Genomic DNA, 20,137 nt, shown 5'->3' with positions numbered 1-20,137 from the left:
GAGGTGAAGCCCATGAGGAGCTTTTGATTTACTTGAGAAAACACTGAAACCCTTAAGTGCCTTTCACAAAAGGAAGCTGAAATAGGAGATCTCACATGAGCCAGAAAAATATCGGACCACATCTGCCTGAGTATCAGAATGGGGGTGTGGAAGTGATCTATAGAGGGTTACAGAATAAGGATCATTTCCTAAAAGAGAGCCCTTCTGCCTGGTGCCTCCCTTCTTCTCCCCAGTCCTATGACCTCTGACAACACCCTGCTTTTCTGCAAGGACTATAGGATATTACTTACACATTGCTGCTTGCAGTAATAGTCTATTACTAGTCACTCAACTCATGGTCTTCTGAGTTCCTTCCTTCACCAGGCCATTTATCAAACAATCTGGAATCACTCTGGCACCCTAAACACACCGTGCTAGGACAGGGCAAAGCTGTGGGTATTCTAACACCCAAGAAAGCACAGTGTTTCCTACCAGATTTTCCTCCTGGAGCCAGGCAGTATGAGGTGAGATCATCAGAAAGTGTCATTTTCCCATCTTTTTTCCTCCCTTAGGGAGCTGGATTCACAGCCTGGCTGCAGTAAGCCTGCAGTACCCAGCTTCTTCTCAGCAAGGTGCAAATTACCTCTCCCATGCCACATGGCCAGCCATGCGCCTGGGCTGCTGGCATATGGCAAGGCAGCACTCCAGTTTCTGCTCTGCTAACTTGCTGTTTTATTAACATACAGGGGAGGAGAGAAAGAAAAGGCTAGGGTAGTGTCAGGAAACTTTGCTGTCCAATATGTGAGATCCTGTCCAAACTTATCTCCTCAGCAGATGTCTTACACTACAGGGACTCTTCCTTCTCTTGACATGCATATGACAGACCAGGAACTCTGCGGCCAAGATGAAGTCAACTGGCCCTATATATTCATAAAATAAGGAAGGCTCAGAAGCTATTAGGGTTTCAGTTTTCTGTTATGTAGTACTGGTTGCCCTGTATCAGCTTGGCCCCTACCAACACTCTGCTGAACTCACATTTTTATTAATCTACTTGGAAGTTGCTGTGACTGCCTAAAGAGACTTAATTAGTCCTTTAATTAATGGGTATTTTAGCAGACAGAAGCTGCCACAAAACACAAGATTACTTGTTTGAGGCCATAGCATAACTGCTGTGCCAGTAGAGCATTACAGAAACTGTTTAATACTACATATTTCATTACATACTAAAATTAAATTGCCAATACATACTTGATGTAAAACTCTTCATGTCTAATCCACACCAGTGATACACATGCAAATGACCAGAGCTGGAAAAAACATTCTCCTTTGCCTTCCTCTCTTCCTGAGCAACCTAGTTCATATTGAAGGAGGGCAGCTAAGTGGTAATATTTTCCAGTTACTGCTTAATAATTTGTTTAATTTAGCTAAAGCAAGTACAAGGTTTTTCCTCTAGGTAGAAGACTCGGGGTATCCTGGTAAGATAAGGACAAGGCAAAGCAGGCAGCCACAATAGAGCTTTCAGAGAACTAGGCACGTATTAAGACACCAAGATATTTTTAGGGTCCAAGCTCCACTTGAGCTCCTGTGGGGGTACAACATCAGTAGATTAAGTATTGAGAGCTCATGCTGAGCACATCAGCGGCTGCAGGAGAAAACCAGCAGCACAGCACACCACAGGAGAGCACAAAGAAGGTGAGAAGGGCAGAAGTGTCATGCTCCATCTTGGGAAGACTTAGCCAGGCAGTGGGCTAAGGGCCAGACAGAGGGGTGGGACTGTGAGAGCTACATTGTTGAACTGAGAGAAACAGAAGCAAGCTGAAAATCTCCACAGTAGTCATGAAGAGGAAACAAAAATACTGTCCCACAGTTCAGTTCTCCTCATGATCATGTGGAATTAGAAATTACCAAAACTGTCCTACCTCATGCAGATTTTCAGATAAGGGAGGAGATGTAAAGCTCTTGTGTCAGGATCCAGCCTTGATTTTGCTGATGAATTGTAAGCAGAAATACATCACAAAATGCAGAAAATCACCACCTGTTCTTCAGTCCCTTCAGGGATGCAAAACCCATGCAAATTTAATTTCCACAGTGTAAGAATATGATTAAAAGGACCAAGGGCATGCTTGCCTTTGCTCAGGTTTTTTTTTTTTTCAGTTTTCTTTACAAGGAACTTTCTTTAAATTCTTGTTTTTATTTCTCAGATGTCACATTAACTCCAAAGACATTTTGTGTTCTCACATGGGGGAGGGAAGCAGAACCTTACCATCTCTCCTCTCTCAAAACTTTCCCCCCCATCTACTCAAAAGAGCATGAGACAAATAGTTGCAAGGTAAGCTTCATACATAATTGCTAAGCTCTGAATGTTTATGATTATATTGTCACAGCTCTTCTTCAGTAATGTAAGGAAGAGAAAAGCCCTCCAGAGGTTGAGGAGACTTCGATTATTCACATAGATGAAAGAGTAAAAACTTTGCTCTTCTCACATAACTGGCAAGTGGTTGGAGGCAGCACTCAACTCCGTAGACAAATTTATTTTTGACTAGCTGAGTAAATTGATGCCTCCTGTCAGGGCAATGACTCTGGTTCTATACTGTATGAGACACAAAAACTCAGCCTGATGTAGAGCTGGCAGATGAAGGTTCCCTGTGCTCTCACCACTGCTATGTCTTACCTTTTGGACGCTTTTCCCCTTTCCCTGCCTGCTATGTGCAAAGGGCATCAGCAACGAGCAATTCAGAAACCCACATGATAGAAAACAGACATAGGCCTTGAGGTTTATAGCAGATATAATTCAACAAAAATTCAAAATGCATTTTTCTGATATCTTATTTTTAAAAATAGCTTTAAAAACTATTTTCACGGGTCAGGTTAAAATTATTTAAAAGCATAATTATCAGGTAGCATTCTTCAAAGTAGCATTCTGCAATATAATCATCTTTGTATTAAAGCAAACATCATGGTTCTAACATGTTTCCAAATACAGACTTAACTCCAAATATCAATTAATAAAACACTGAGCAACAACACTTCTCAAAAATGTATACATCTCCCAAGGTCCATCCAGGCCCATTGCCACCTTGACTTTTTTTGCACATTCTAAAACATATTAGCAGAGAACTTAGGGAATTAAGACCCAGTAGAGAACAGAACAGAGAAATATTATCAGAGTAGAAAGAAAATTGGGAGAGATTTTCATAACTGGAATTGGAGACTTGCTGGTAACACTGCCTATGTTTGCTGCCCTTCTCACTGAACTGGCTGCAGTAAAAGCCAAACTTCCCATTACAACCTGCTCAGATTGTACTCAGACTGTACACGGCCTACCTTCCCCGGCCTTTAAGGACATTAAAATTCAAATCAAGTTTTTTCATTAGAGTATGCCCACGGTGAATTTTACTCAGTATCTTTAACCCTTCTCACAAAAAGGAAAAATAAACAGAACTATTTCAAAAATTAACTTCTATCAATATAGAGAATTAGAACAAATAAGTAAGAATGTAAGAAAACAAGATCCAAGACAAGATTCAACAGTAACTAACCACATACTAATAGAGCCCTTTAAATCAACATTTTGCTTTGTGCCTGTACAACCAAGACACAGGCAACATCCTCTGACACTACGTGTCTTCTAGCCGAGTTCCTCCATAAGCACTGACAGCCTGGATAAGGATTGTCTTTGCTTCCGTCGCACTAAGTGATCTTGCTCAGTTATCTAATTTAGTTTTATTGATTTCTTCTTCTTGGCTTGTTGTTTGGACACGGTACCCAGAGCAGATTCTGAAATGCTCGCTGACGTCTGAGGCAGCAGTAGTTTTCCAGACTGTGTTGGGTACTTGGTTTTCATAAGGACTTTAAACAGTGGCTGGGACAACATATGTTTTAGTTGTTTTTTCATCCCCTTCAGCATCTTTTGCTTCTGGCTTTCTTCTTGCTCACTAGCTTTTCTTCCTTGGGGCAGAAATCAAAGATACAGAATGTTACAAGAAAAGAACTTGCATTGGCCTCTTTCACCAGGCTTCTACAGTGCTAGCGGCAGATGTTCATCTCATCTTTCTCTCTCTAACAAGGTCACTGAACTTCCATAAAGTCTTCCAGTCATCTGTGACACTTTCAGGTCACCTAGGCTGTCCACGAGATAACAAGATCAAGAAGAATCCTAACTACTGAGTAACTATACCCCAGGTATCATTCTGCTAAATCATTCAGATAGCTCTCAACCCAGAACAGACTTGAGAACAAAAGGAAAAGGGGTCCAGAAGATAAGGGGTTAACTCAGGACTTCTAGCTCAGGCAAAAGCTGCTTCTATTTTGTTACTTTCTGCATGCCTCATTTCAGCACCTGTAAAACAGGAAACCCTTTCTTCCTTACACATTAAAAAACCCCCATGAGGTGCTCAGATTTAATAACATAGAAGAAAGAAGGGCCTAAAAAACACTGGAGATAGTTAATATGGTCAAAGGCCTGAACTGGAGGAATAAGTCAAGGCTGCTGTAAGGTAAATTGAAAGGACATTACTAAATCCTTCGTAATGTGTAAGAGGCATTTATGGGAGAAATTGCTGAGATTTTAATTGGTCTACAATAAGCTATGGAAGAATCAGAGACCAAATACATTTTAAAGCATGAATCTGGCAAGATTCCGGCTGGCAATTACCAAGTGCTTCACTTGAGAGCTGCAACTTACTTGGACTGGATGTGCTGTTTTGAAAGTAATTTCAAAGCACAGCATACTCAGATTATGTCAAAACAAAACGGCAGAGTGCTAATTATCTGAGAGCACTCCTGAACAGTTTGGACAGAGACGATTAGTGTTTGCTTGCAAAGTGGCTGTGAACAAACTAGTCCAGCCATGAATAAAGAAAAAAAAAAATCTGAACGTGCTTCAAAATCAAGGCATCTTCATATTTAGCAGCTAACAGGCTACAGACAGCTTAAGCTGAAGTGACCCAGGCAGCACCCGTACTCAGCATGCCTTCAAAGAACTGGAAGGAAATCATACGTCCTAAAATTTGAACATAATGTGGCATTTTATAGCACATCTCAGCAGTGCAAAACTTCACTGCCTTGAACTAATAGGCACCTGTAGTTGCACAGCCCTACATATTCTCTCAGGCACAGCCTGCTGAACGTTCAATTTTAAAAATAAAAGAAATTACTTACTTCTAACACACCAACAAAAACCTCAGCAACTTGAATATAACATTGGCCATTTAGCCCACACAACTCAACCTACATAAGGCTCATATAATTTTTGGTGTTTGCTGGAGCTTCCTGGGTGTTCCCACACAGAGCTGTCAGGTTCCTGTTCTGCTGCCTGACTACAGGGGGGTGGGAGAGAAAAGCAAAAGGGGAGAAACAGCTTTTTCTTTGACACAGAGGGGACAAGGCTGAAGCAGGATATACTGGGCTGTTAGATCACCCTAAAACGTTTCCCAGAAACTAAACAGTTTTTGTTCTACAACACGTGGACTTGTCTGTGACTTGCTAGAATTGTCACACCTCATTCCCTCAGGTCCAGCACTATCTACTGTGCAATCATCCCAAACACACAAGCAGTACCATGTACTAAGTACTGACATTACTTTCCTTCCCCTTCTGCCCTGCAGGTTTTAAGAATTTCTCTGCCATGGTGAAGAAGCCACTTCTAGACACCAGTGCTATGGGGTCAACTAAGTATATCCATAAACAAGCATTTCTACTTGCCCATAAACATGTCATCATCAAGATCAACCTCAAGAGCCTCTGCAGCTTGCTGGAGCCAGGAGTCGTGTTGCTTTGCCCGACTGTTGAAAAATTCTGCCTTCTCAATCTGCCGTGCCAAATTCATCCGTTCCTGCAACAAAAGCACATTTCAGACATGATGATCAGGTTTAAACATGGGACACTTTAGCAGAATCAGTGTTTGAGAGTATGCAAAACAATGCAACTAAGGTGCAGAGACACTTTTGTTCCCTCCTGGTGTCCCACAGATGCCTCACTTAATAAACAAACCTCATCATTTGCTAAAGTGTTTTCCTTCTTCAGATCTATGATAGAATCTGGCTTCTAAATAATGTCAACTATTAAATATGCCTGAATGTTAACTCCTTATCCTTTAAACGCACCATTGCAAACACTTAAAAAAAGTCAAGGACAAATAATGATTCAGATACCAATCATTCTTAATTTACATATTTACACAGTACAGCTGATCTTAAAGTTACTGGTCTCAGCAATAAGGGGCAGCGTTGGCTTCACCCCACTCTGAAGAAGTCGGCTCATGCAAGGCCATATGGAAGGAGCGACTCATGTTTTCAGAAACACACCTGGATCTTGTCTAGGCACAGGACAAAATGTCCTGTCCTTCTTCCCAGCTGCACAGAGGTGGAAGAAAGATGTCCAGCAAACGTAATATGACCTGCAGCCTTCCAGCTGGGCCAAGCTGTCTTAAATAACTAATTCATTACGGAAAGGAAATCTGCACTGACAGTAAATAGTAATCAACCCAGCAGCAAGTTCTGCTGTTCGGAATGTTCCTGCGGTTGCACAAAACAAACCTTGTACAGGATGCCCAGACCACCCCAAGGGAACAGTCTGCTGCTACACAGTAAGAGCACCAGCCAGAACTGCCAGGATAATTAACACGCAGACAGAGAGGAAATTAAACATGCAGTTGACTAATAAAACAAGTCAGTCACTTTTTAGATCATTACAAGAAATTTTAAATAGTTTTTCCATCTTTGTAAAACTTGAGTCCTCTTTGTCTCTACTCTGGTTCACCAATTCTATTCTTCTCCACTGCGAAATCCTTTCAGACTTTTCCTGAACTGTAAGAAAGACATGCAGAACCAGTGAAGGAGCGTGCCAAAGGGATAGACATAAAGAACCAGCAGAAATTAGTCCCAGTGACAGTGGCTTTGTGATTAAGCCCAGGGCAAAGTGCAAAAGAGACCTGACCATGTGAAGGGCCTAGGAGGCTGGAGTCCTTTAATTACAATTACAAAGACATCTTTTTCTGGGGAGAGGAGCACTATTACGTATAGGAGAGAAGATCATGAGATAGTGGCAGGAAAATTTAAGTGTGGAAACAATATTCATTTGCCCATTAATTGACAGAGCATGATAAGAGCCAAGAACTACTCATCAAGAAACACAGAAGGGACCTCTGAAGAAACACTCTAAAAACAACAGATTTCTTTCAGTAACCAGAAACATTTGGCAGGTGGAAGGGGGGTGGGGGGAGATGAAAAAAAAAAACATTAATCAAATTCTCTGTGTTACTACCAAGAGAGGAAAAATGAGTCTGTGGAAGCATTTCCTTGATTTTCTTCCTCTTTCAGAAAGCTTCACCTCCTGAAAAAAGATCATGCTAAATAGTCCATTTGCAGCAAGCCTGGGCTTTGAAACGTGCTGATGTTATTTGCAAGCTGAGAATACCCCTGTTGCCACTGAGGTGGACCCTGGGCTCAGTCCAAGTGAATTGGATGAGCATGAACCAGAATACCACATGGAAGGTATCTGTTGCATTATCTGACTACTTGCATTTTTCTCCTGTTCTCAATGACTGTGCAATATTCAGACACTCCAATCCCAGCTGGATTCCTTTCAAATGCAATATTTAAATATGTTCCATTTGTACAAGGCAGATGTCACCCTAACTGCCAGGAAAACGCTGAGACATGAAACAGCCTCTTATTTGAGAAGTAGAAAATCTGCGGTGACTAGAAGCTTTCTAAAATATATTGTTTTGTAAATTCCAACCGTTGTTTATTTGTGAGTTATTGAATGACTGAATTCTCCTTAAAATGGGCAATAACTTAAAAAAAGGAAAAACACCTGGTTTCGCAGAGTTCAGTGGCAGCTGTGGCCTCGCAGTATAAGAACTTTTAGGAAAGCAGATAACTCACTACTTCAGCTGAAAAGAGGCAGATGAAGACCACTGAACATCCCTGGACCTGCTACTGTTCTCTAGTCTGTTCCTAACACAAGAAGCTTTAGCAACTCATTTTACCTAACAGAGCCACCCCAGCTCCCCAGCCAACTTCTCTGTACTGGTTTTTGGAATCTAGTCAGGAGAAGCTTTACATAACAACATGTAAGAAAAATGTAAGTGACATTTATGTTTGAACACCTTTTTCAGGCTAGTTATTGAGGAGAAAACACAAATATTTCTAAAAAAAAGATAAAGTGTGATTAACTTAATTTTTAAACCCAGGTCCTGAAGAGTAAATTTTATCTGAAACCTAGAAAGAATGTACTGGACAAGGCAGTAACATAAGTAAGCAAGCAACTATTCATGCTGTAAAGAGATTGTTGTTTCTTTACCTTGATAGAAGTCATGCACTTGGTATCAACTGGGAAAAATGGCAGCTCTTCGCTCTTCTCCAATGTTTTATAAATTTTCCTAAAATTGATCAAGTCATCAGGGCCAATCAGCAATAGGCTAAGGCCTTCATTGGCAGCCCGGGCTGTTCTGCCACTTCTGTGTACATACAACTCAGAAGTACGAGGGACCTGCAAAGTTGGAAAAAACATGAAGCTGGCCATGGAAAGCTAGCAGCAGCCTGTCATGCTTTGGCCAAGAAGTTGCCAGAGAATATTAGGTTTTAAATACACATGGTACACTGCATGTAACACAGCTGAAAGTAAAGTAAAAGATAATGTCTGGAGACACTTTTTCTTCTCCGGGCCAGTACTGTTCCTTGCATAACCTTTTGTAAGTCTCTCCTAACTTCTGACCCTCTGCCATTTCATTTGCAAAGTATGAAAAAATTCTATGTGTCCTCAGAAAAGAGTTATAGGGCAGAGTCAATTGACACCTTTGGATATCAAAGTTAAGCAAAAAGCAAGGAGAATCATAGCTATTATGTCCTTTCTCATATGTAATCACACTTTCATGAAGTGCTACCTACCACAGTCAGCCACTGCAGCAATGAGATCCTTAAGTACCGAGCACTAAGGAGAGCTAAATTAATAATGATTAAATCTCTGTACTTGGGACTATACTATATACAGGACCAAGAATCAAAGTTTTATAGCATTCAGGGTTTGGATCAGCAAAAGCTTATTTCAAAACCAAAACAGTAATGGTAAAAACATTAAAAATATTTAACCTGGTAGTGGATGACATGCTGCACGTTGGGAATATCAAGACCACGAGCTGCAACATCTGTTGTCAGGAGGACACAGCTGAGAAAGTGATAACATAAAATTGAAGAGTAAACCATTTGCCAAGAAACACAAAATACAGCGACCTGGAATTCTACCACAGCTATTTAAGGAACAGATTTGTACTACATCATCTGCTGGAAATATGCTATTTGTTTTCCCTTATAGAAAACGACCCAATATTACATCAGAGGCAGCATTGAAACAGCAATTCTTAAAGTAAAAAATGCAAATATTACCTTTGACAGGTCTGTTTTGCTTCCAATAAAGAAGTTCACTACCTTGCTGGATCCTGTTTTCCTAAGCTTTTATTCTCTCCCAATTCACAGGAACGCTAATGCAAATCACTGTTCAATGACCTAAATCCAACCACTTGGCAGGGGGGTATGCTCCCTTTCATTACATTTTTCAGTGCTCTACCCAGGTTGGCTTTAAAATTACCTTTAGCTTGATACGATCATACCATTAAAACCACAGTTGATCTTTTGGCAGGACAGATGGGTTATTACAAGTTTCTCCAGTTGAGAAAAATTGCATTATTAACATTATAGATTTAATTAACAGCATTTGAGGCTGAAATATATTCTACCAAATGGCATTCAAATAAATTTTCTCAGTAAATCAAAAGCTAGAAATATAAGGGGGGTATTCTGTTCTAACAATTAGTATTTCTGCTTACCCCTGGAAATGAAGAACTACTCAAAAAAGTCATTCTTTTATATAAACAGAGAAAGTCTGCCTAGCATATGAAACAATTTGTTTTAAAAAAATCTCCCCGCAACCGAGTTACTTGTAGGTAACAGGAATGCGTTCAGATTTTATGACATCTTACTGCATACCCTATTGCTACAAGGTTCAAAGCAGACATCAATAGAGAAAATTCTTGGTTTGCAATCTGCAGGAGGATGTGATAGATGGTATTATAGATTTCTTCTTGCCTTGGAAATCTGCAGTTGGAGAAGGCCCCATCTGGCTTATATCAGTGCTACCAGTAGTATGTTTTGCCAAGCAATACTGTGGATACATCACGGCAATTCAGCCTCTTCTCCATGCCTGAGTCCAGTACCAAGGTACAAATACCCACACAGTCAGACAGCATACAAGCACTTCACCGCAGGACTGAACTGTGGGGCTTCTGGATTATGGAAGTACTGAGAACACCGACCTCCTCCCAAAGGTCATCCTAAAGCCAGCAGGAAACAATAATTCTTCAAATGGCAGGACAGGCCTGCCCAGGCAAACCTGACTGTCCACTGCTGCTGAAAGGCACAGACAGCTCTTCTCTTGCATTGCTCTAGGATACCTTGACCCTCAGGAACCTACTTCACCTAACTACACCTGAAAACCCTAACCCATCAAAAAGTGGTTATTTTTCTGATGCCTTAGCGAGATGAAAGAACTTACAGAAGGATCAAATGAGCTGCAGTGTGGAGGCACAGGGGCAGAGAGGTGTGTAGGGCAGTTATAAAAGCAAACAGCTGAAAACAGGGCAAGTGACAGCTTCTTCAGCAGCAATGAGCTGCCAGACCACAGGATAATTCAGGTTCCAAGGGACTTCAGGATGTCTCTAGTCCAATCTCCTCCTCAAAACAGGATGAGCTATAAGGTTGGACCAGGTTGCTCAGGGCTTTATTCAATTGAGCCTTGAAAACATCCAAGAACAAGCAGCCTGTTCCAGTGCCTGATGGTCCTCATAAACAAAAACCTTCTTTTCATATCGAGCCTGAACCCCTTGTTTCAATTTGCACCTATTACTCCTCACCCTCCTACCATGCACCACTGTGAAGAGCCTGACTCCGTCTTCTTGATAACCTTTTAAGATATCAGAGGACTGACACAAGGTCCCTACAAAAATCTTTTTCACAGCTGTCACAAATTCAGTGCCCTCAGACCCTCCCATTCCAAAGCAAGTGCTTCTTGGCCATCTTGGTGTCCTTCCACTGAACTTGCTCCAGTTCATCACCTCAACCACCCCATGAAAACTCATCCATAATCGTTAATAACCTGGGCTCATGAATGGGGAACTCGCGTCCCCAACTAACTCCCCCAACCTGCTCCTATTCTAACAGAGCTGTTTCCTTTCCTCACTACATTTTACATTATTTCTTTTTTTCTCTACTAGGAATTAGAAAATCAACTCACTTGTCTCGCTCAGCAAACCTTTCCAGGTTTTTCAGCCTTTGCTTTTGGTGCATGTTGGCATGCAAAGGAAGAGGATCGCAATTTAAGATTGTGAGGAGAGAACTGAGGCGTTTTACACAGTCTATGCTGTTTGCAAAGACCATGGTTCTTCCTGGATACTGAAGAAGAAAGTAATAGAGATAATAGTCCTTCTCATCTGTATTACAGTGAATTCTGGTTTCTGTCAGAGTCTCAACAGTAGCCTCTTTCCTTGTTAAGTCTATCACTTTGGATTTGCCCTTTATTCCTACTTTTTCCATTAGCAATTCTAGTTTGGTCTTCTTGTCCATCTTTTTAGCATTCTTTTTCTGTAAAACTCTTGTGGGAGTCTGATGGACTAAAGTCAAAGTGGCAGAAAAAACAAAAGTCTGTCGTTGAGGGTTATACTGTGAATCATTTAAGATTTCCAGCAGCTGAGACAGCTCTGCGAAGTGACCTTTCTCAACCATTCGGTCTGCTTCATCAATCACAAGGCACCTGTCAAATAGAAAACACACAGTAAAAATCCACTCGTGCTGATAATACAAATGTGATAGACTTCAAAATAATTTTTCCTGCTAAACACTTAAGGAAAGTTCTGCATGTAAAGCCCAAAGGAACACCAGGTGTGCTGGGGTAGCTACAGGAGCCTTCCACGGTTTTTTGAAAAAACAGGTCTCTAATGAAAAAATGTGGTTTTTTGCTACTGGCTTTACTTGACAGTCTCCTCCATCAATATAACCACTGTGCATTTCAATAAAACACTCTAACAAAAAAATAACTGACCTTACATAGTTTAAATCATTTAATCAGTTAGTAAACGTAATCAGCATGCAGTGACGCCCAGTTCAGTATCCAGTAGTCAATCTAAAAGGCACGTTTACCTGAGCTGCCGAAGATTTGAAAGATGTGGGTGTCTCTCTTTAACTAACTCCCACAGACGGCCTGGTGTTGCAATTACAATTTCTGGCTTTCGATTCAGTACACGTTCTTGCTTCTGCGCAGCCATGCCTCCAACTAGAATTGCAGTCTTAATGCCTAGAACAGATAAATAATAGTTTCTAATCTCACTAGTTTATCAGTGAATGTCCTTACATACCTCCACTCAGAGAAGTACTTTTAAAAGTCTATACCACAATTTTCAGCAAGCATTTTGTCCAGGAAACTTATGGGGTTTTACATAACACTGATCATGCAGCAATGCCCTCGATTTTAAAGAGAAATCCTCATTAGACACCAAAACTAAAGTAGTCTTTCATTTAGTACATCTGTCTTGCAATAGCAGGAAGAATCACTTATGTCCTCCATAGCTGTTGGCTTTGTTTACCCGTACTTCAGAATCTCATGTTTTGTCAATTAAATTTGCGTGAACAAGCAAGTTCCTGTTACGAGTAATCAGCAGGCCCCTCCAAGAATAGGACTGAGAAATGCTTGTCTTGCTAATAACGGCTCACTTGCTACAAAATAATCCTAACAAGAATGCTCCCTCCCAATTAATGATTCTCTGGACTGCACAGCAGCACAGAGACCCTGAGTCAGCTTTAACCAATTTGCTTAGGTACTAAAAGTTTAGCTTTGTAAGCACAGAATCAACACGTGGCTTATTTTACCCTACTTCTTCAAAGAACCCAATGGCCCATACAAACTCAATGCTACTGTGCAAGATTCCTCCAGTATACCAGCTACCACAGGTCCCTCTTCCCTACAACTTGTTGAACCCCCTGCTTCCAGGAGGGGATTTGTTTCAAAGTGAATTTGAGACAACAAAGCAAGCCCATATCAAAACACATTTTCTCTTCTGCCGCAGCAACTATACATCACTTGCGCAGCAGATTTTTACATACAAATAGCACTGCTCGTATCAAGACTGTGCTGACATAAATTGATTATTTCATCCTAGGAGTTAAAATTAGCCATGTAATCAGCTGTAGACTGATGAGCACAGCAGGATGTATAGACACCAAAGGAAGACATGCTTAAAAGCACTACACTGCACTACATATCCTCTTCAATAAACAATTACTACTGTTGGAGAAGTGAGGAGTTGCTTCCATGTTCTCCCCCTCTTGAACTGTTTCACACCCTCACTCACTTAACAGATGTGCTGACCTCTGGTTTGGAAGAGAAAGGAACAGAATGGAATTGCTTTCATCAGACACGTTACCCAGCAATGTGCAGTGTCCTGACTGCTGTAGGAGGTTAATCAGACAATCCAGAAATGCCTTCTGCCCTTAAAATATATGGGCACATTTTCTTTTTTTGATAAAGCAAAATTATTTCTATATGTATTATCTATATAGATCAAAACATCTGTCAAAAAAAAGGAAATTATGAAAAAAATATACATATATAAATAATAAGATCATTTTCTATACATATCTTACATCATACAAAACCAGGACAAAGCTGTGGTGGAGTATCTAGTACTGACTCTGTGTTGCTGAAGCACAAGTCAATAGCTATTTGAAGGCACAAATATTTAAAAACAAAATATCTCACATTAACTGTTCACTTCCCTATGCATCTCACTGAAGAATCCTAATGCATTTCTCAAATACTAATGACTGCGAACCTTAACTCTTCAAAAGCCACCCCAGTTTTATGAAGAAGAAACCATGGCACACATTCTGCCTCAGCACCGATGCCAAGATCCAAACCCAGCATAATCTGGGACATGGCCCATGAGGTCTACATACCTGTGAATTTTGCAACTGCATCAATGTGGTGTTTTACTTGTACAGCTAATTCTCTTGTGGGGGTAAGGACCAGTCCTAAAAGAGGTCTCTTTTTATGGGAGCCAACAGTGTGTGTCTCATCACCAGAATCAAATTCAATATTTTCGAGCACCTTCACACAGCCTGTTGTGAAAGATGTATCATCTTCATCCTCACTGTATTCAACCTGCTGATGGATTAGTTTTTCTGCTTCATCCTCATTTTCCCATCTTGTTTCATCCTGATGCTGATAGGACTCTTTAGGAACGCTGTGATTTCTTGTTGTTGAGCTATTTGATTTTTGCCACTGCAGCACAGAGTGAATCATCGGAATTGCAAATGCAAGCGTTTTGCCGCTTCCTAAAAAAAAAACACCACAAAAAAACCAGACCATATTGAAAATATGACAAAAGTAACAGCGAATCACACACCGTTCTTAAAACATACAGTTGTAACAGATGCAAACTCTTGATCTTTAGAAGACCAGAAAGTTGCAGCAATACCATCTTTTCTCCTGTTCCCTTTATACATTGCCTTGAGGTCACCAATAGCACACTTCCTGAGGAACAGGTATTTTTCCAATCTCTAGCAGGTCAGGCAGATTCATTTGTTCTGAAAATGGTTTTTAAAAGCTGCAGTTTCAGCCAAGATATTTTTAAAGAACTGTATGCCCGTAAGGAGAATACCATGCCCTAATTGACAGTTCTGATCAATGTTCTCAAAATAAAGGAATAGTAAATGAGGCCAAGGGCAAACTGGAATGTACTTCAAGGATTTGTTTCCATCTACAATTTACAGTACTGTGTTTAGAACTTTCAAATAAACTATATTTTGAAATATTCCACTGTCTAATTTTCTGATCTATTACCAGCTCACATTTTTAGAATCAAAACACATAAATGTGATTTAAAACAAATAAACCACTTTGGAGAGGCGCTGTCAAATACAAAACTACTCTCCAACTTTAATTTCACGGGTTCACTGTGCCAAACTGCAAGTCACATCCCTGCCGCATATTCCTTTCTGAACTACCTGACACTAATAAAGACGTTAGGAGAAGCCTGGTAGTACATCCACCCCAGTTAAGGTTCTCATGAATACCAGTTCATCAATCACAAAAGCAGCATCCAGAACACAAGACACTATCACACCACTCTTGTAACAGGCCACTGCTGGGGAACAGTTCTCTGGAAATCACATCTCAATTCCTTAAGCGCAGTCTGTCCTATCATAAACCCATAATGATTTGTCAAATTCAGCAACAGAGCATTTTGCCTGTTTAGCAAAGAACCTTAATATTAGTTAATAAAAAGCTAAGCCCAGTATCCTGACCAATATGGCTGCAGTCTCCTCATATCCACTTCCCACCTTTCTGAATGTCTAGGAAGTCTCTTCCGACTTATGCACTTGAAGCAAAAAAAGTTTATGATCTGCATTTGCAGAGCATTTACACAATAAGATTCTGTATTACCAGAATTTTTGTTTTTAAGGTGAAGAACACTGCTGATTTTGAATTAAATGTACTGCAATTTGGCTGGTGCAAATATCAGTTCTGCACCCAGGCAGATTATAGCTGTGATAATCAGGACTATTCTGCAGGCATTAGATTCCCCCACAAATTAAGCAAATAATCACCTCACAGGGCATGTTATCTTCACAACACATTGACCACATACCACAACCAGGCCTGTAAAGCCTGGAGAAAAGGTACCCTCAGACACTATAGCTCAAGCTATTTCATGTGCTTTTAAACAGTTTTATACTGTAAGATTTTACAGAGATCAAATTTGATTCCTTAACCAAAAACTTCACTACTTCCACACGGCAATGCACAGAACTGGTTAGATCCACTGTAAAAACAACAAGCCTTGATGTTCCCTGTATCTGATCTCCACAGGGATCTACAGGATCAAAATCTTGCTATTCTCCCCTATGTAGCTACCAAAAATGGAAGAAAAACAGTTGTTTCACCTGTCACCTTCCTCCCTCAGGCCCAATGCTAAGGGAAGCTGTAGGACGTAGAAAAAAGATTTGGAGAGTTCCAGCCTCTCCAAGCTGTAACACTTCCTAACAGACAAGCACCCACATCTTCTCTCAAGTTTCTACAGGAACACTGATGACCCACTGGACTCTCTGGAGAGAACCTGGCTTTCTTTCATGAAATAATAATAGAGCAGAACACAGTCCTGCTAGTTCAGGGTTATGCAAAATTAGACAGCAACAACACAACCTGCTACCAATTGTGCTTTCCATTCTGCAGCTAGAGAAGGATTTGTTTTCCAGCACTGATAAAATGTCACTTTTTTGCAGCACAAAAACACCACTTAAATTTTCAGTTCCATTTTCAAAAACAGTCCCTGCAGGGTTTTCTAATCTTATTAAACCTAATAGTGCCAGCCTAACTTCTAATTAAAATAAAAATGCAAATGACTGCATAACTTATTAGTTACTATAGCTTCATGTTCAAGAGCAGTAAATGGCTTTACAAGACAAGCAGTAAGATAAGGCAACTGGAACAGATGAAAAGAATGCAAAGGAAGCCTTTAAACTAATGCAGCTTCCAATTGTGCTTCCTATTTTTAGTTTTTATAGGGAAAAAAATGTTGCATTGCTGAAGAGACAAAACTTCAAAGACATGAGCAGCAAAAAAAGTTAAAGGCAAAATAATGCTCTGCGACTTCACAGCGTTGTTTAAGTAAAAAATAAGCGATAACAAATTTCACAAAGGCTAGCAATGCCCAAAGACAAAGGTATGAGTTGATCACAAGCTGGACAAGAGACAGTACCTCTGCAGTTAATGAACCAAGGTAATACTTCAAGCACAAGCCACGAGAAGGTTTGGTAACAACATACAAGCCAAGCCCAGAGACAGGGCACAAGGTGGGCCTCTTTTGCTACAACAAAGGCCTAGGCCACATCCACAACACCTCACACCGTGCTCAGTATTTATTCACCACTCCAAGCTAGTACTGTATGTTTAGAGGAACCTAGTTCTTGGCTTTGCCTCAGCACAGGGACATCCACAGAATTTACTGCTGGAACATCACTCTGTTTCAATGATTCTGCCCGTTGCAGTGTATCACCTTACAGTTCTCAAAACAGGAAACAACTTGAGAAACAACAAAGCATAAAAAAATCATTGAGACTTCAAAGCTTTGCACACTGTGCTTTACTGTATAGATGGAATGTCCTGTGTTTGTAAGCTGCTTCACAATGAATCATTACTAATATATTGGATATGCAGAAAATACAAGCTCTTCTATGTACAAATGCTTCTTCTGCTACATATAAAAACCCGTAACAATAACCTGCATTTAAAGAGGGGAGATGGGAAGCTCCCAGCATATACAACAAGTTTAAAGGATCTGTACCTGTTTCTGCAGCACCAAGAACATCCATATTATCCCGGATGGCAGAAGGCAAGGCTAAGGCTTGAATAGGAGTTGGAGCACTAAACCCCAGGTAGCTCAAGGCCTGCAACACTGGCTCAGGTACAAAGAGGTCTTTCCATGCAGAAACATCAGCTTTGTGATCAGTTGAGGCAGATAAAACTTCTGTTGTCCAGTTTTTAACTTTTTTAGAAGTAGTCATTGATGGAAGAGCTTCTTGAGCCTGAGAACCCTTATTTTTAGCTGCCTTCTTTTTCTTTGGAGCATCTTTTGTGCTTGAAGTGCTCTCAGCCACATGTCCCTGGTCCTCCAGATTTGCCACTTCAATTATTTCATTACACTTTGCCTCTTTATCAACTGGCACACCAATTTCTGTTGCATTAGAATCATTGCTTTTATATGTTTTGCTCCTCAAATCTTTGTTTTTCTTTTTCTTTTTGGGAGGGATGACAAGTTCTTCCTCCTTCTCGGTGTGTTCTTCTGAAATACTCTCAGCTTTTCTCTTATTATCTTTTACTTTCCCCACTTTGGAAGAACTTACTAGTTTGTACTCTGTGAGTTCCTCCAAGCACACAATGTCTTTAAACTCCTCATCAGCAAACAGGTTGGGGTCAATCTGCACAGTTTTCCATTTCCCTATTACTTCAATGCCTTTTTGTTTCATTTTAAAGGGAGATTTAAATCTCCTTCCTTTTTTCATCTTCATTTTTTACCTAAAAAGAAACTGAGGAGTAAAAAAGAAGAGCATTAGATAAAATGAATAAGGATTATATTGATGATATTCAAACACACAAGAACACAAGGCTTATTTTTTTAAATCTGGGAAAAATATCATGAATAGCCTTAAATATAAGACCAGCATGTCATGTTTTCAGCCTCGCCTTTGGAACAGCTTCGGGGTAAAACTAAAATCGCCGGAATAAACCCCCGCAGGCCGCGAAGAGCTCCCGCCCCGCCTGCCCGAGCACCACCCGCCAGGGGCCCCGCGCGGCAGCTCCGGACACCTGCCCGGGCCCGCGGGAGGCTCCCCGCACCCCCTTTGGCGCTTACCGCGCTCTGCGGCCCTAGAACAGCGAGGGACAGACAGACAGTCGGGGCAGCGAACAACCGACCGACCCCGGCAGCCGTTACCCACAGCCGCCTCGTGCGCTCGCGGGCGCCGCCATTACTGTGTGACGTCACTGCGCAGCGCCCGCGAGCGCCGCGGATGTGGGCGGAGCGGGCCCGCGCATGCGCATAACGGGGGGAGCGCTGCCCTGCCGAGGGCGCTGGCAGCCCTGGGGAGGGGCGGCTCGGTCCTTGTCTCTCAGGCTGCCCCTCCGGGTCACCGGCCCTGGGGGGGGCCCCGGGTATGCCCGTTCTTTGCGGGCCGGGTGGGGCGGGCTGCTGGCCCTGTGGAGCGAAGGGCTCGAGGGCGAGTCCCCGCGGTAGCGACCGGGTTTCCGCGCCGCCCGTGGCGGGGGTGGCTCCGGGCAGCCGCTGCCTCGGCTGGTCCCTCCCCGAGCCGGCGGGCCGGGGGCGGCGGTGCTGGCCGGGCCGTGCTGAGGCGCTGTGCAGCCGGCGGTGTCTGCGGCTGCTCCCCGAGGTAACGGACCGTGCGTGCCGGGTGCGGGCTGTTGCTCAGCAAGGCCTGAACGCAGGGGTTCTGACAGCGCCCTAACGGTGCTCTGGACTCCTGTGTTTGGCTCTGATCATAGAATCATTTCGGTTGGAAGAGACCCTTAAGATCATCGAGTCCAACCAGAACCTAACTCTAGCATGAAACTGTGTCCCTCAGAGCCTCATTTACACGCCTTTTAAACAGCTCCAGGGATGGTGACTCAACCACTTTCCTTGGCAGCCTGCTTGCATCCTTCACAAGCTATGAAGAAATGTTTCCTAATATCCAATCTAAACCTTCCCTGGTGCAACTTGAGGCCATAATGAGCTTAGGGATGCAAGCTTTCTAACATATAAGCAACTAACATGAAGGAATGAGGGTACTCCCTCTTCTTTGCAGTTTTTGGATTACTGGAGAGTAGCATCTGCTTGCTAGTGTTACTATCGACTTGTTACTGTAAGCTGTCTTTTAAACCATGCCAACAGCAGGCTGTGGCTTGCCGGCCCCTTGGACTGACAATGGAGATCGTGACAGCTACTTCACCAGCATAGAAAAGGACATACCTTTTTTCTAATCAGGCATTGCATTTATGTTTCACAAGTACATTAGTAGCTATGGTGCTGTTTGCATACTAAAGTGTGGATTAGACATACTGCTGCAGCCGTGACAAGAAGGAATAGGAAAATTTGTTTACCTTCCTGCAACTGAAAGTTTTCTTTTAAAATATAGTCAATATCCCTATAGATCATTTGTGTATTATTGTGTGCATAATACATCTCATTCGAGAAAGAATGCATAAAGAGCCTCTTAAATTTCAACTCTAAAATTAGCAGCTAAGGTTGAATGTCATCAGCATTGCTCATTCAATAAAAAACTTGTTATTCATGCTTCCTTATGTGTTAATGTGTTCTTTATTATTCCCCATTTACAAGAGTATTGTGGGTAAAGTAATGGAGAGAAGTTGCAAATAGCTATAGAAGCAATCACACTACAGCGGTCACAGCATGACTTTTTCTCTTCTGTGATCAAGTGTTCTTTGCAGCTTGATCTTGGTGTAGGAAGAGGATGTAATAAATTATATACTATTATAATGGAAGATTTTTATTTCTTCTAAAAGACTGGCAGATGCCCTGAACAGCTGCTTTTGC

The 20,137-nt window shown here is 41.6% G+C and overlaps 1 protein-coding gene across 1 annotated transcript; it reads right to left on the bottom strand.

Moving 5' to 3' along the window:
* Nucleotides 1-2,757: 2,757 nt before the first annotated feature.
* Nucleotides 2,758-18,564, bottom strand: DDX24 (DEAD-box helicase 24). The gene is made up of 9 exons (XM_080346249.1): nucleotides 18,440-18,564; nucleotides 17,372-18,113; nucleotides 13,983-14,360; nucleotides 12,171-12,324; nucleotides 11,269-11,784; nucleotides 9,072-9,147; nucleotides 8,284-8,472; nucleotides 5,679-5,812; nucleotides 2,758-3,923 (listed from the first exon to the last, which is right to left on the bottom strand). Exons 2-9 carry the CDS (start codon nucleotides 18,093-18,095, stop codon nucleotides 3,692-3,694), a joined length of 2,403 nt encoding a protein of 800 aa, XP_080202375.1. The 5' UTR covers nucleotides 18,096-18,113; nucleotides 18,440-18,564; the 3' UTR covers nucleotides 2,758-3,691.
* Between the last annotated feature and the right edge of the window lie 1,573 nt (nucleotides 18,565-20,137).

Source organism: Nesoenas mayeri (genome assembly GCF_963082525.1).
Source record: "Nesoenas mayeri genome assembly, chromosome: 5".
Taxonomy (NCBI): domain Eukaryota; kingdom Metazoa; phylum Chordata; class Aves; order Columbiformes; family Columbidae; genus Nesoenas; species Nesoenas mayeri.
This window is presented reverse-complemented; position numbering and strand designations above follow the sequence as displayed.